Genomic DNA, 15,111 nt, shown 5'->3' on the forward strand with positions numbered 1-15,111 from the left:
GGAAATGGGATACCTTAAGAAAGTCAGTTCCCCTCACTGGGATTTTCAAACAGAGATTACATTTGTTCAGGTACATTACAGTGGAGATTCCTCGTTGGGCTACAGACTGGACCAGATGGGGCAATAAGGTCCTCGGTGATGTTGTGATGATCCCTTCGTAAGGAGGGAGGGAAATATTAGCTATCTTGTTTTCACCCAATAACAAAGGCCCAGAGAGCCAAATTACCTCACCCATGGCAAAGTGACAAACTCTGGCAAACAACCAACACTCCACTGATAAAGGAGAGGCTGTTTATGAATACAGGAGGAGGAGTTTTAACATTGCAAAGGAAGTAGAGAGAGGAGTGTTGGTCCAGGAAATTAAGTATTATAAGCATTTTGTATAGAAGCACCAATATATCAACTTTAAGTAGGTCTAAGGAGGCTAAAATTGATATCTTTTAGCAGTTTTGCAACTCTAACTATGGAACCCAATGGTGAGGTCCATCATCACATGACAATCGTTTCTTCAATCTGCCAATAAATCAAGAAGCACTTATTAAGTGCCTAGTTTGGGTCAGCCATTGTGCTAGGTGCTGAGGATAGGAAGACAAAAGTGAGTAATTCCAGATCTTGAGTTTCAAGCCCAGCCAACATCTTTACACACATTTGTTTATACAAAATAAATGCAAATTGATTGGCAGAGGAAGCACTTGTATGTGGGAACATCAAGAAAAGGGTTTGTTCAAATGTTAGTGTTTAAGCAGAGCCTCAAAGGAAATGAAGAATTCTGAGACTGAGGTGGAAGGAGGATATTCCGGGAGTGGTGGACATCTAGTGTGGAGGAAGGGAATGGAGGGGCATGGATGAGATACAGTGAGCCCATTTGGCTGAAGCAGGTGAGAATGAGGGGAGTTAGCATGGATTAAGACTGAAAATGTAGGTTGGTACCAATTGTGAAGGGCTTTGAATGCTAAACAAAGAGATCTAATTCTGGAGGCAAAGGAAAGCCACCAGAATCTGAGCAGGGGTGTGACACAAATCAGATTTGTCTTTTAGAAAAATCCCATTGACAACAGTGTAGAGGATGGGTGTGAGGAGAGACTTGAGTCAAGGAAACCAATTATGAGGCCATGCAACATCTGTGGAGAAAAATGTGGGTGTGAGTGGAAAGAGGGAGATAGATGTGAGACATTGTGGAGGTAGAAACAACAAAATCTGACAAATAAGTGGCTGTAAGGGATTAGTGGGGAGTTGACTGGCAATACTAAGATCATAAACCTGATTGTGTCAGGATGATGGTGACCTTAATTAGAAATAGATTAATTTGGGAGTAGGGTTGAGTTCTGAGAGAAATGATATGCTCAATTTTGGACTTGCTAACTTTGAGATATCCATCAAATGTCCAGATGGGCATATCCAGTGGGCAGTTTGCTGGCTCTGTTGATCTGGGGGTTGGCAGTACAAAAATGGTAAGCAGAACATCTATTAATCACTTGCTATATGCTAGGCACTATGCTAAATGCTGAAGATGGAATTATAAGCAAGTAAGACAGGCCCTGCTCTGAAGGAGTTCACATGCTAATTGGGGAAGACAACACCTGAAGACCTGGAAAGGCATTGGAGGACTGAGGGAATGTAATCCAGTTGTGAAACTGAAGAGAAAGGAGGAGAAACGTTGGAGCAAATGTATTATTTCTCAGTAAAGCATGAGATCAGGCCTTCCTGCAGTTGTAAGACTGTGATATGGAGGTGTTAAGTAGATAATGTTCTTAGGACAATACTGTAAGTCACTTGTGAATCTCTCCTGTGATAATCCATTATTTTATAAGTGTGAGAATTGCAAATATAGAAACTCCTTTCATCAATGCTAGTCAGCAACTCTCTTAGTATTAGAAAATTACTGGAGGCACTAAATTAGGCGATCTGACCATGATCAACCATTTTTTTTTCAGAGCTAGGACATGAACTGAGTTCTTTTTGACCCCAAGGTCAGCATTCTATATACTACACAGTTCTGCCTCTCAATCATCAGTTTGAATCGTTCAGAGATAAAAGGGGCAGTTCTGCCAAAGTGTGGTAAAGACCGATCCCTCCCCTGATCCCTCAATTGAGTTACATGGGCAAAAAAATTGTCTATAATACAAGTTGTGTTTGTTAGGATGAAATAGGGGATGAAAAGGTTATTTTTCCCTACCTTTGGGCTACAAATGATACAAGGTACATTCTTTGGAAATGTGAATTTTCATGTTGAACCAAACAAAGATTAGGAATAATTTTCTCTGTTCCTATAATTTGTTTAGTTCATGAAGAACTACCTAACTGGTAATAAATTTACACCTTGAAGTTAAGATTTTAGCAGTCCAACATAGTCTCTCTATGTAACATCTGCAATTGTCAGATTTGATATTTCTGGATCAGCAAGTAACCTTCTCTCCAATGAGTATTACATTCAATCACTTAGTTATTTGCCAAAATGAAATGGTATTGTTCTCACCATGGTAGTGTTTTTTCCTGTCTAGTCACCAGGGCACTTTTAGCCGCTTAAATGAATGCAGGTCTTTTATGAGTTTTAATTTTGGTGCATATTTGTCAGTTTTCTAACAGGGCTAGCCTTATAAAAACTAGCTTGTTTAGATAAACCACCACCTTGATTAGCTCATATACAAACACACACATTCACACAAAAGTAGATTGTGTCCCTTAAATTTGATGGGAATTCTTAACCCCTTTCATGCCAAAAGAAAAAGTTTTCTAAGTTAGCTATTTCCAGTACCTTTAATCCCGCAGTTGGAAAGCAGATGTGACAAAAGCTCTTTTCAGTAGTGGTGATGGTAATACATACCCATACTCTCATTCTTCCTTTTGACCAGCCATAGGCTTTGCAAAATGAGTAGTTAAAGTTTGCTATTTAGTCTAAGGGCACAAAGTATTTCCTCTTTGTAGATGCTAACATCAACCACAAAAGCCTCTCCCATAGAAATTACAGACACTCTTACAGTTTTTGAGGCATTAAAATTTTGGATTGTAACAGTTTAACTATCATTCTAAGGGGAATCTATGAGGAGCCCAAATATTTAACTGTCATTAAGGAGAAACTGTCAGTGGTAATGGCTGAAGAGGAGATAGAGAAAAAGGACCAAGAGAATGTATTTCCTAAAATAACTGAATTTACCCCTAATTTTATGAAAAAAATATGAAGAGATCCTTGAGAAAAAAAATTTTCAAAAGGTATCCTGAGAGAACTGAGTGGTGGGACTGTGTTTCCAGAACTGAGAATTCAGTAGTTGTAGTAATGGTTGAAGGTGATTTTGGATATATCTTACCCGTAGCTGATATATTAATGACTTTGTTTTATCTTTTGTTATACTTGATAAATAGCATAATTGGCAACCTTGATGTTTATATAAAACTAGGAAACTGGGGATTTAATAAAGTTGAGCAAATGCTTGATATTTAATAAACTGAGATAGGAATTCAGAGTAAATTGAAAAAAGATGTTGCAATTTTAATAAGTAATATGAAAATATCTGAATATATCCCCTGATTACCTTGAGACCTAGGATAAAAATGAACAGGGAAAATGAACAAGAAGCACATGTAAAGAAAGTTATCTTTACCCAGGCTGCATATGAATATGGTCAGTCAAACCATCATTACAAAATATTAACTAACTGCTGGTCATAACAATGAAATGCATGTGGGAAGAGTTGGATTTGAACCTAGGGAATGTAGGTTCAAAACTCAACTCTGTCACTTACTATTTTATTCTGGAAAATAATTCAGTGTCTCTGAGACTTGGTTTCAATATCTCTAAAAAGATGTGATTGGACTAGAGTCACTAGATGACAACTGAAGCCCCTTCTAGTTCCATTATCTATAAGCAACTTTGCTAACATTGTTCTAACTAAATTTGTAAGATGAACAATTATAAAGCAAACAAAACCACTCTTGACCAGGTATCAATTTTAAATTGAAGTAATTTATGTCATTTTGCAATATAGTTGGAAATAGCCTGTCTCTACTGTGAGGTTTATCTTGTTTTTCTTCAATTCAAAATGATCGTTGTTGTTATTTTTCAGTCATGTTCAATTTTTCATGACCCCATTTGGTGTTATGCCATTCCATTGGGGTTTGCCATTTCCTCCAGTTCATTTTACTGATGAGGAAACTGAGGCAAACAGGATTAAGTGACTTCCCCAGAGTCACACAGCTCCTAAATGTCTGAGGTCAGATTGGAACTCAGGAAGAGGAGTCTTCCTGACTCCAGGTCTGGCACTCTATCTACTGCACCACTTTGCTGTCCCAAAGAACACTTCTTAAATACCTACTGCAGTATGTGCAAGGCACTGATACAAAGACAAAAATGAAACAACCCCTGCCTTCAAAGAACTTATATTTTACTCAGGGTGGGGGAGTTGGAGAAAAGGGGTCAATGTACAACATTTAAATAAGTAAATGAATACAAAGAGCAGTATATACAAAGTAATACAAAGTAATTTCGAGAATATTACTGGAGTAACTAGAGGCAAGAAGAAAGGTCTTATCTAGGAGGTGATACCTGAGCTGTGCTTTGAAGGAAGCTAGAGGTCTATAGGCAGAGGGAATCGACTCCAGACATTGGGACCACTGGTATAAAGGCACATCAAAGTGTTCTTATGCACTTGTGTCTACTTATATACCTGTCTTTCTCTACACAATCATCCATTAAAGAGATGTTGACATTTTTATAATACTTCTTGACTTTGTTCATCTTAATGCACTTGTACTTAATGTGTACTTTTTCCATGTGAAAGAATGCCCACTGGTTAAAAAAAAATCATTCAACATTTTCTTTATAATTCACTCTTCTTGGAAAGGTTATGGTACAGGAGTCAAAATACATATTTGCATCTAATAAGGAGCAGTAGCTTAGTCCTTCTGATTTAAAAGTCTACTTTCTCAATGTCCCCTTAACAAGGAAAACAGGAAACAGAAAATGACTGGGTACTTAATAGAATCAGTTCTTGATAAAGAAAGGAAGGTACCTAAACTATAAAGGTGGAAAATCAGCATGGTGATGCAAAAAGCATTAAAAAGCATTCTCATTCTCCCAATCAAAAATAAATTAGGCTTATCATTCATAATATTGGTATTTAGAAATGAAATAAAAACTTTGAAAATATGAATTACCCATAGTTATCAAATATTGCTGATAATTACCCTTTCAAAGGGCTTAAATAATGCAAGGTATTTCATTTCACATTTAAGTAACTTAGTTGTGTCAACGGATTATATGGGTATATACAAATATAAAATGTTTCACTGTTGGGATTTCAAAAGGGTAGATTAATTGACTTTGAGCATAAAATGGATTGACAATTAAGAGTGAAATATACTCATTTGTTTAGTATTATTTTAAAAATGTATATCACTATGGCATTTTTTCCTGACCTTAAATTTCCTTTTTTGCTTTTGTATTTATTTCGATGTTGCTACCGACATATATGCTCAGAAACAGCAGGAAAGTTTGTCATAGAAAAAGAAATTTCTCTTTGGATTCACAGATGATAAAACAGTTGCAAAAACTTTTTGTGCTAAGATGACCCCTGTTTGGTGAAGGGAGCAGAACTGGCCCTGTGATTTCACTGGTAAAGGGAATTGCCCACGAGGAAATTTCCTATACCAAAGCAGATCAAAACTGCTCAGCAACTGATGGTTTTGTCTATGGTCATGCAACTATGGCTCTCTTAAAATGATTAGATCATTCTCACATATAAGACTGGCCTCTCATTATACTATGCTAAAATTCACAAAACATTTTTGTAAGAAAAATGTTCATAATACATGCCACAACACATAATTTCTCATCACTTCATTGGAGAATGTTTTAAGTATTAAGATAACCTGAAGTCTGATGGATTTGATGAAATATTTATATTTCCTTGGTTAATTCTTTTTGTATAATTTTATATATTTACATCACATATGTATATATATATATATGTGTGTGTGTTCTCATATATGTTATATATCATACACTGAGAGGTAGCTTGGTATAGTATGGATAGAAAGCTAATATCAAGGTCAGGAAGACTTAAGATTCAAGTCTTGTCCCTGAAACATACTGTGTGACTCTGGTCAAGTCCCTTACTCTCTCATTGCTCAAGGTCACACCCCAAGACTCTACTGTAGGTAGAACTCATTGCCACTGGTAAAGGTAATTTCCTCAATGGGAGTTCTCAATACCAATTAAACTCCAGGTTGTTTCCATACACATGTATGTATGTGTATATGAGTCATATGTACACATATATACACACAGAAGATGCACAAAGCATTGCAGTTTTATAGGGATCTCCCTTAGTCAGTCATAGTGTTGTCACCCATAACTTTCAGGGACACCTCTACTTCCTCTCTTACAACTGAATACTTTGCAATTTGGCTTGTGACTTCCATATTTAAGTGAAACTACTCTTTCCAAAGTTATCAGTGATCTTTTTCCATGTCACATTTAATGGCCTGATTCTTCTTGACCTCTCTGCACCACCATCTTTTCCTCATGTTCTCTCCACTTTAGGATTTCATGACACTCTTCTCACTTGATTCTACTACCTAGATTGTTCCTTCTCAGCTTCCTTTGCTATTTAATCATCCAGGTCATTCAAACTAATCATGGCTAAGGTTCTTCATTCTAAGGTTCTGTCCTAATTGGCAATTTCACCAGCTCCCATTAGTCTAATTATCATCTATCCAAATAATCGTGTCATACATGCAGATTATTTTCAGATTTCTATATCCAGTCTTAGTCTCTCTCCAAAGTTCTGGCATCACATTGCCAACTGACTTTTGAACAATGTTCCAAATTCCGACTCAACATATCACATGTTCAAAATAGAATTATCTTTCCCACTAAAGCTTTATTCTCTTCCCAAATTATTACTATCAAGTATACTACCATTTCTGTAATCACCCAGGCTTACAATCTTGGTGTATTCTCAAGTTTTCAAACTTGCTCTCCAATCTTTTTGTCACCTTGTCATTTCTCCCTTCACAGTATCTCCCATATGTCCCCTTCTCTCTACTCACCCAGCTTTCAGTCTAGTGCAGGCCTTCATATTCCCATACTAATGACTCTTGTAGTCTTTCTACCTCGTTTTTTCCCCATTCCAATCTCTCCTACACTAAGCTGCTAAAATGATTTCTAAAAGCACAGGTTTGACCATGTTACTCCCCTATTTAAAAATATTCCAGTAGTTTCCTACTACCTAATTAAAGGATCAAATATAAAATCCTCTGTTTGGTGTTTAAAACCCCTTTACAACCTGGTCGTTTCCTTTTTTTTCCAGGTATTCTGAACATTATTCCCCTCTCTGCACTCTGGAAAAACTTATACTTGGCTGTTCTTTGCACAAGACCCTCCGGCTTCCAACCTCTTGCCTTTTCACTAGCTACCCCCTGGCCTGGAATTCTCTCCTTCCTGGCTCCTCTAAAGACAGCTCAAATACCCATTCTACAAAATTCGGGGTTCCCACACACACCCCTCCCTCAATGCCTTCCCTCGCAGCTCACCTCCTATTTACACTGGATATACATTATGCAGCGATACTATGTTGTCTCCATCATGATGAGGTCCATGAGAGCAGGGGCTGTGTTGGGTGTTTTTGTCTTTCTTCGTTATCCCATCATTTAATATCATGCCAGAAACATAGCATGCATGTAATAAGTCCTAGGTCTGGAGTCAAGGACACCTGCGTTCAAACTGTACCTCGGACACTACTTATGTGGCCAGGGGCAAATCACTTCAACTCGAATGTACCTGAGGCGCTAGAACTTCTCTAATAAATCCAGGTAGGTTTCACTTGAAGTTGGTGAAGGGAGGTCCCATACTAAGTGTTCCTATCCTGGCTGATGAAATCAGGTTCTCCCTGTGGGCGCAAGATTCTTTAGTATGGGTTCACTCTCCATGGATGCACATTCGTATAACACTACCTCTTAGCCTGTTTCACAAGATATCTTGGCTGAAAAAACATCCATCATCTTGTAGACAGACCTTAGCCAGATTCATCCTCAGTGTTACTAGGTTTAGGCCATTTAGGGCTTCATAGACTTTCCAGAATGTTCAATCTACTGGAATAGTCTTCCAGAACCCAGCAGATCATTGTCATCGTGGTAAAGAACCAGAGGAATAGCACAGCAGTGGAAGCTTTTACATATATAGGTTATATGCATAAAAATACGTGATTAATTCCCCCCCTCCCCACCCAAGAAACACCATTGTAAAGTATCAAAGTTACTATTACCAGCATAAAGTGCATGCTAAACAACATTTTAACAAATTCTCAAGATAAGCATTTATAAATGTGATAGCTCTATGTGGGTTACTTTAAGAGAAGTATGACTAATTGTAAATAATTGAAAAAAGGATTTATTGTTTCTGCATACAAAATTAGATGAAAATAGCTAATGTAAAACTTTTTTTTAAAAAAGATCAACACCGCATGACTCTTGTTCTATCAAAATTTTGTGGAAAACTCAAATTGCTGTCACCAAGAACAGGGAATAGTTACATTCTTCCCAATTTTAGCAACAGATCAGAGACTCTTCATTTTGGCAATATTTCCAAGGCAATTAATCAATTTCTTATATGTGGATCTAAACTCATCCCCCAAAGTCGGTGCCTTTAATTTTTCCCGTCTTTCCCTTTGGAATATTACTTATATTTTCTTTGTGCTTGGCTATTATTAAGTTCATAGATGAAATGTCTTTATGTAAATAACAGTTCTATAAAAGGGATGCAAAGTTATTCCCCTCCCAAAATTTTGAGTTTTTGCCACAAAATTTAGTTAGAAAAGTCAAAATGGTCCAAACTACATATGTAAGTATTGGGTTTAACTAATAAAAGTTACCAAGTTGACTGTGTACTAGGAGTTCAACATTTTTCTTAAAGATTGCTTTGAAAATTTGCAAATGGTTTCATATAAACATTGACCCTCCCCTAGCCCCACAATGCTTTAAAAAAAGAGCCAAACCTACACAAAACCCAACATCAACCACCAAATGTCCAAAATGATTCAGAAAGAAGATTCTTCTGCAATTGCACATTGAAATGTGGACTCAACAACAACAAATGCTTCAAGTAAGTTTCATGCCAATCATCATTAAGAGTCATAACATTACTGAAAAAAGTACACTTGTTCTTTTGGAAGAAGCCTTACAGAGACCTTCCATGGAGCATGGTTTGAATCATAATTTAAGATTTTTTTTAAAGAAAAAAAAAACAAAGTCTTTTCTTTGGACGTAAAGAAACAATGAAAAAAATTCCAATTTTGATTATGTAGAAATAACTCCACTATGAATCCGCATTTACATTAATGGACGCCTGGAAATACCACTTACTATACAGACACTAATCCCAATATGTAAAAAATGGTATCTGGCATGTAAGTAAACATGAGAGATACTGACCTATCAACAAGCATCATGTTTCCTTAAAGCCCATCCACTGAACAAACCTTTGGATCCAGAAGTATTTCTTTATTCCTCTTCCTTTCAGAGGGATGAAGTCCTCAAACAAGGACTTGGGGATCCATGGAGAGGATGGAGTAACAGCATCAAAAGTATTTTTGGCCTCCTCCCCCACCTTTGAAAAAAAATCATCTGTTTTCTTTTACATGCCACAGGACAGAGTCCCTCCTGGTTTAAACATAAGGGTTCATCAGATAATGAAACAATCACCCTCTTTTCAGCAACTGAAGAAATTCTTCTGGAAACACAAGTGTGCTACCTAAGTAGCTACTGAATTGCTGAAACTGCAAGTCAGTCCATAATCTAATGTCATTGTAGAACAACAAAGAAGTTTTTTCGAAGAAAGGATTTTAATTTGTCAAAATTTAAAAAAAAATGTCTAAGCAGATCGTGTTAACCAACAAAACTCTCTTATCCCAGTTTTATGAAAAAGGTAGGTAACACATGGGCAGCAGTAGAGTATTGAAAATTCCAACTAATAAATAGTTCCAAATTAAGAATTTTCTACAAAGTTTCTTTAGAAAACAGGACCAGTATTCTTTTCTTTCCTTAAAAAAAAATTAATGGTCCTGTGGAATGCCTTCACTTCCAGATAAACAGACATGAGAATGTTGATGACAAGTCAACAATGCTGGATTTGGGACAGTTTACAGTAACAGTTTTTGTTTTTAGGTTTTTTTTTTGTTTGTTTTAAAAAAAAGTCTTACTGGTTTATTGACTAAGGCTAGAGAGCAAATCACATGGTCCTATTTGGTGTATTTTCTACCATGATTCAAGATCAATGTATGGATACAGACAGACTGAATCCAACTCAAAGCAGAAAGACCCCAAAGAAAATCAGGACTACTATTTGGTCCCTCCTCCTTCTCAAATGGTATTTTATTCCCAGAACTGGGAGAGAAAAAAAAGACAGAGAAACAAGATTGCAACATTTCAAGTGACTAAGAAAAGTCATCAGTAAATGGCATAAAAATGGGTAAGGTCACTGGGCACTGGTCCTGTATCAAAGGAGCATAGGTGGGACTCGAGTAGTTATTACATCTGGTAGTGTCATTCCCTCAATGACATTAGAATAGCTGTATGCAATAATAAATAGATCAGTTATAAGGCAGTGTGTTGAACATGTATTCATCTTGTGGAAGGGAACCCCACAGAGAGATACATGATACCATACACATTCAATAAGAACGAGTTTTTTGTTTTGTTTTGAAATTTTTTTCAAGGCTATCCAGGCTGACTCTTCTGGGATATTTCCTTGGTAAGAAGAGCGATCTTCTGAGTCTTGTCACTTAACCTCTCTCCTTTATCAAGAGATGATGACTGGCTTTAAAGAAAAATAAAGCTGAAGAGGGTTGTTTCATTTTTATTTTTTTTCCTTTTGGTTGCATCATTCTGAGTGTTTCATATTAAAAAAAAAACCACAACCAAAAAAAAAAAAAGTAGCCCTGATAGTTTCTGATCTATCCAGTTGCTGTATTCTCAGGATGTTCCAGATGTTTCCAGGTAACTCTGTAGTTTACGGACTGTGGTTTTATCCAGAGAGCAAAGGTCAAAGTCAAAGGTTGTGTTCGTGATATGAAAGTGTCCAGTTTCTTCTATAAGATTTACAATCTGGCAAAGTAAAAGAAGGAGAAAGTTTTAGAAATGAGATAAAGGAGATAAAGACAGGTGGAAAGAGGGAAAAATGGAGACATACTTTTAGTTCAATAGCCACAGTGATTCTTTATGTACTGATATATATCTACAGAAATCAAGAAGGTTAAATAAATGATGGTGAATATTTTATTTACACGAAAAAGACCCTACAGGGAGTGGCACATGTGAGGCATATCTATTGAACAGCATTCACTGGCAAGTGCCATTTAAATATACTGTCTTTAATATTAGCAACTGAGTATCTTTTGCCATTTGTCATTCATACCCTTTAAAATGCATAAAACCAGCTTAAAAAAAACTATACCCCAGTATGATCTCTCTCTCTATGTATATATACTTGGCACCCTTTCCCCCAAAGGTGGGAATCTTATATTGTGGGGATACTAAAAGGAGTTGAAGGGTGTAATGGAAATGCAAATTTAAAGATCTTCCCTGCCCCTAGGCCCTTTGATAGGCTTAAGAGACTCTGAGAACCTTCATTGATTTGAAAATATACTCTGCCTCTTAATAGGCTGAATGTGGTCACATGGAGCCTGTGGCAGGAGGCTTGGTTTTCAGGAATGCCCACACCTTGATGCTGTGTGATTGGGCAGTGGGTCAAGAGGGTGGTTACATTCTCTGACCCAGGAGAAGGCTATATAATCCCTGATGTGAGGCTTTGCTTTGGGGCTCACTTTGAGAAGTGTTCTATGATTTGACCAGATGAGACTCTGGGAAGCCGTTGTTGAGAGCCCTCCCCCTCCCCCCCTGGCTTTGAAAAACCCGGATATTGAATTGGTATGGATGTAATGGTTGGACAGTTTGGAAACCTGTCTACTTGATCTGTTTCTCTGTCTTGATGATTCTGTCTGTATACTCTGAAGTTCGGGATGCTGACCTTTTTCCCCTGAACTAGGTAAACGATATATGTTTGACTGATTAAAGTAAGCTTGTTAACCCATTTTGAGTTGCTTTCCTTTAGCAAAGCAGATCTAAGAACCTGTGTTGGCAGCCACCCTGGGGATGCTGGGGTGCTTGCTGATATAAAGGGGGAAAATATCAGAAAAACTAGTATATGACCATACCATGCTTCAAGGAATTTGGAGATCAGTATTTAATTACCAAAACCCAAATAAAGATTCTAAGATTCATTCAATAAGTTATGAGTGATTGAAAATGGGGTTGAACATATGAAATAAAGATATTAGTTATCTCCTGGTGAGCTAGAAGCCTAGGCAGTTGAGTTGTAGAGGAACTGAAAGCCCAGGAAGTAATTATGAAAAGGGAAATGCATATGTTGATTAGGATGTATTGAATTATGAACTCTGAGGTCAAAACAAAGTGATGTTTCTCATCTTTATTGTATCTCAGGGCCTAGCTAGCATCACAGGAGCTTCATAAACATTTGGTTGAGTAGATCTTGGCTATTTTTGCCTCTATCATGCTATTTTACTTATCTTTCTTGCTCCAAATAGCTCTTTTCTCTCAACTCTGGCACATCTTTCTTCAATTCACAGTACAGAGTGGAAATACAATTACAATCCATGTTTATTAAGCAAATGGTTATTATGTATCCCAGTCTCAGTTTCAAAAATTATTTACTCAAAACTTTTAACTCACCCACTGCAACAACAAGAAAACTGAAACTACACTATTCTTTTTATTTGTAGAATGGGATATTTAATTAATTTAAACTATCACCATTTCCCCTCCTGGTCAGTGATTCCCCAAAGGGAAAACAATAGAATAGCAATAAAGGTTTAAAGGATTCCCTATCCCTGAACTATAATCCTATCTTTATCTTAGGACAATAGTAATTTTAATGCATTAATATCTTACTTTAATACATATACTCTAAGACATGTAGGTAGCATAAAAGAGTGAGGGGGAGGAATTGGGGTTAGGTGAGGGAACCACCTGATTTGGAATCAAAGGATATGGCTTTAAATGCAGGCTCTGTCACTCACTACTCATATGACCTGGGAGTGATTCACTTAACCTCTTAGTGCTTCAGTTTCCTTTAAGGTAAAATGAAGAAGTTGAACTGGATGATCTGTAAAGATCTCTAAAGTCCCATCTAGTGCTAGGCAGTTTCTACATCTCATTCCTTTTCATAGAGCTATTGTTCATAGATCTGGATTTTCACTGCAATACTTAAGTGGTTCACCCAACCTCCAAAGAACCTTCCCAGCCTCCATTCAATATTTTATCTCTCAAGTCATTCCAGTTCTATTTTTATGTGACAATAAGGTGATCCTCACTTAAAAGGTCCAGTTTAATGGTTATAGTTGATAAGGCTTTTTCCTCCTCTTAAGAGAGAAATCTCATTTACAATAAAATTTAGCTATAGAAAACAGCCACTTTAAATTATAGGTAGATAACTTAAACTTATAAGCACAAGGATTACTACCTTAATTTTATAGATCGAGAAAATGAGGCTAACAGGTCAAATGACTTTTCTACTCTGATAGTAAATAGCAGAGAGAGAACTTAAGCCTAGCTTTCTAACGCTAAGAGCAGTGATGTTTTAGCCCTACTCTTAACTTCAGTATCTCAGTTTCTTTAAAAGAATCAATGAAAACGAAATGAATCAATAAATAAATGTTGCTCTTTCTTTTTGCCTGGCTCCATGCAGTAGCAGGAATAATATGGCAACTTGGACAGAGAGCCAAACTTTTGAATTTTTTTTGAATTGGTTCATCCCAAGAATCCCAAGGTATCCTTTATAAGGAATGAGAGCTCTACTTCAGGGATGTTAATTATGATGAATAGACTAGAATTTAATCTAACTTGTATCTATCCCAGTGTATGACAATAGAGAACCAGTAAGCATTCTTAACGCTAATTAGCATTTTGAACAGGTTACTGGAATATCATGTATAAGTTTGGTTATTAAGATGTCAAAAGTTGGTAGAAAAACTAGATATTATTGAAAGAATGGTTTAAAAAAATGTTACTAAATGAACAGAAGACTAAGGCTTGCTGGAGAAGAAGAGGCTATAAGGGATTGCATGCCTAATAATGCCAGCTAAGGCAACTAAAAACATGGTCATTAAAAAAAATTTCTCCCTAAGTCCACCCATATTCATTGTATAATATCAATTCTTTAACTTTCAGATTCAATTGGAGTAATAGTTATTCTTTCCCTTGCCAAATCTTTCTTCTTTTTTTTCTCCTTTTCCTCACTTATCTTTCCTCTCATCCCTTCTTTCTTCTTATCCATGTACACAGAAAAATAAAGGGCATTTGACAAATTTCACTAAAACAAGTCTAAGTTTTTCTGAGCCTACAAGAATACATCACAGTTGAGCCAAAGAGCAAGACAAACAGCAGCAACCTTCTAAGGAATTCATTGCTGCCTGCCAGAGGGAGCAACATTAATGGTATGAGTTATTAGTGTCTGCATACCCATCCTCAATTAAGTCAAAAATACTTTACAAAGAAAAATAAGTTCTGGTGCTTTGCCAAGAACCATGACAGAATGTCAGAAGCACTACATGAAAATGTTATATTGCAATGACACAGATGCCTATGACAGACTCATTCTGCTTTTTATATATTAATGTACAATTCTGTTAATACAATGTGGCTCTACCTCCATTTATCACATTGCAATAATTAATCTGTCTTGAAGTTCCTCCCAATAATAATAATAATATCCAAAATGATTTTATGAAAAAAAAAAGACAGAGGATTATAGTGGGGGGGGGGTGCAGTTGTGAACACATATGAAACTGATTACTTCCAATCATGTCAGACTCTTAAAGTGTAAAACTCATGCTTTGTTTTGTGTTTATTTTTTACCCCCCAAAAAACTATGAGATCTACTTAGGTGGCTTCCATCCATTTTTAATTACAGAATGGTAAAAGCACTGTCAATTTTTATTGTCTTCACCATCATCATCATCATCATTTGTGTTACATTAAAATAAGAATTTGTGTTTGGTTGATCACCAAGAGGGGTTTGAAATACTCTTCCTTTGTGAGCAT

The 15,111-nt window shown here is 36.6% G+C and overlaps 1 protein-coding gene across 1 annotated transcript in view; it reads right to left on the reverse strand.

Annotated features, from left to right (window-relative positions):
* Positions 1–8,370: 8,370 nt before the first annotated feature.
* The window catches only part of MLLT3 (MLLT3 super elongation complex subunit), a 310,982-nt gene continuing 304,241 nt past the window's right edge, over positions 8,371–15,111 (reverse strand). The window contains exon 13 of the mRNA XM_069088086.1: positions 8,371–11,097. Coding sequence (XP_068944187.1) covers positions 10,966–11,097 — 132 coding nt within the window. The 3' untranslated portion in view covers positions 8,371–10,965. The remainder of the gene's footprint in view (positions 11,098–15,111) is intronic.

This window comes from Petaurus breviceps, unplaced genomic scaffold (genome assembly GCF_028583685.1).
Source record: "Petaurus breviceps papuanus isolate PSGF00001 unplaced genomic scaffold, PetGlider_PUasm1.0 184, whole genome shotgun sequence".
NCBI lineage: Eukaryota > Metazoa > Chordata > Mammalia > Diprotodontia > Petauridae > Petaurus > Petaurus breviceps.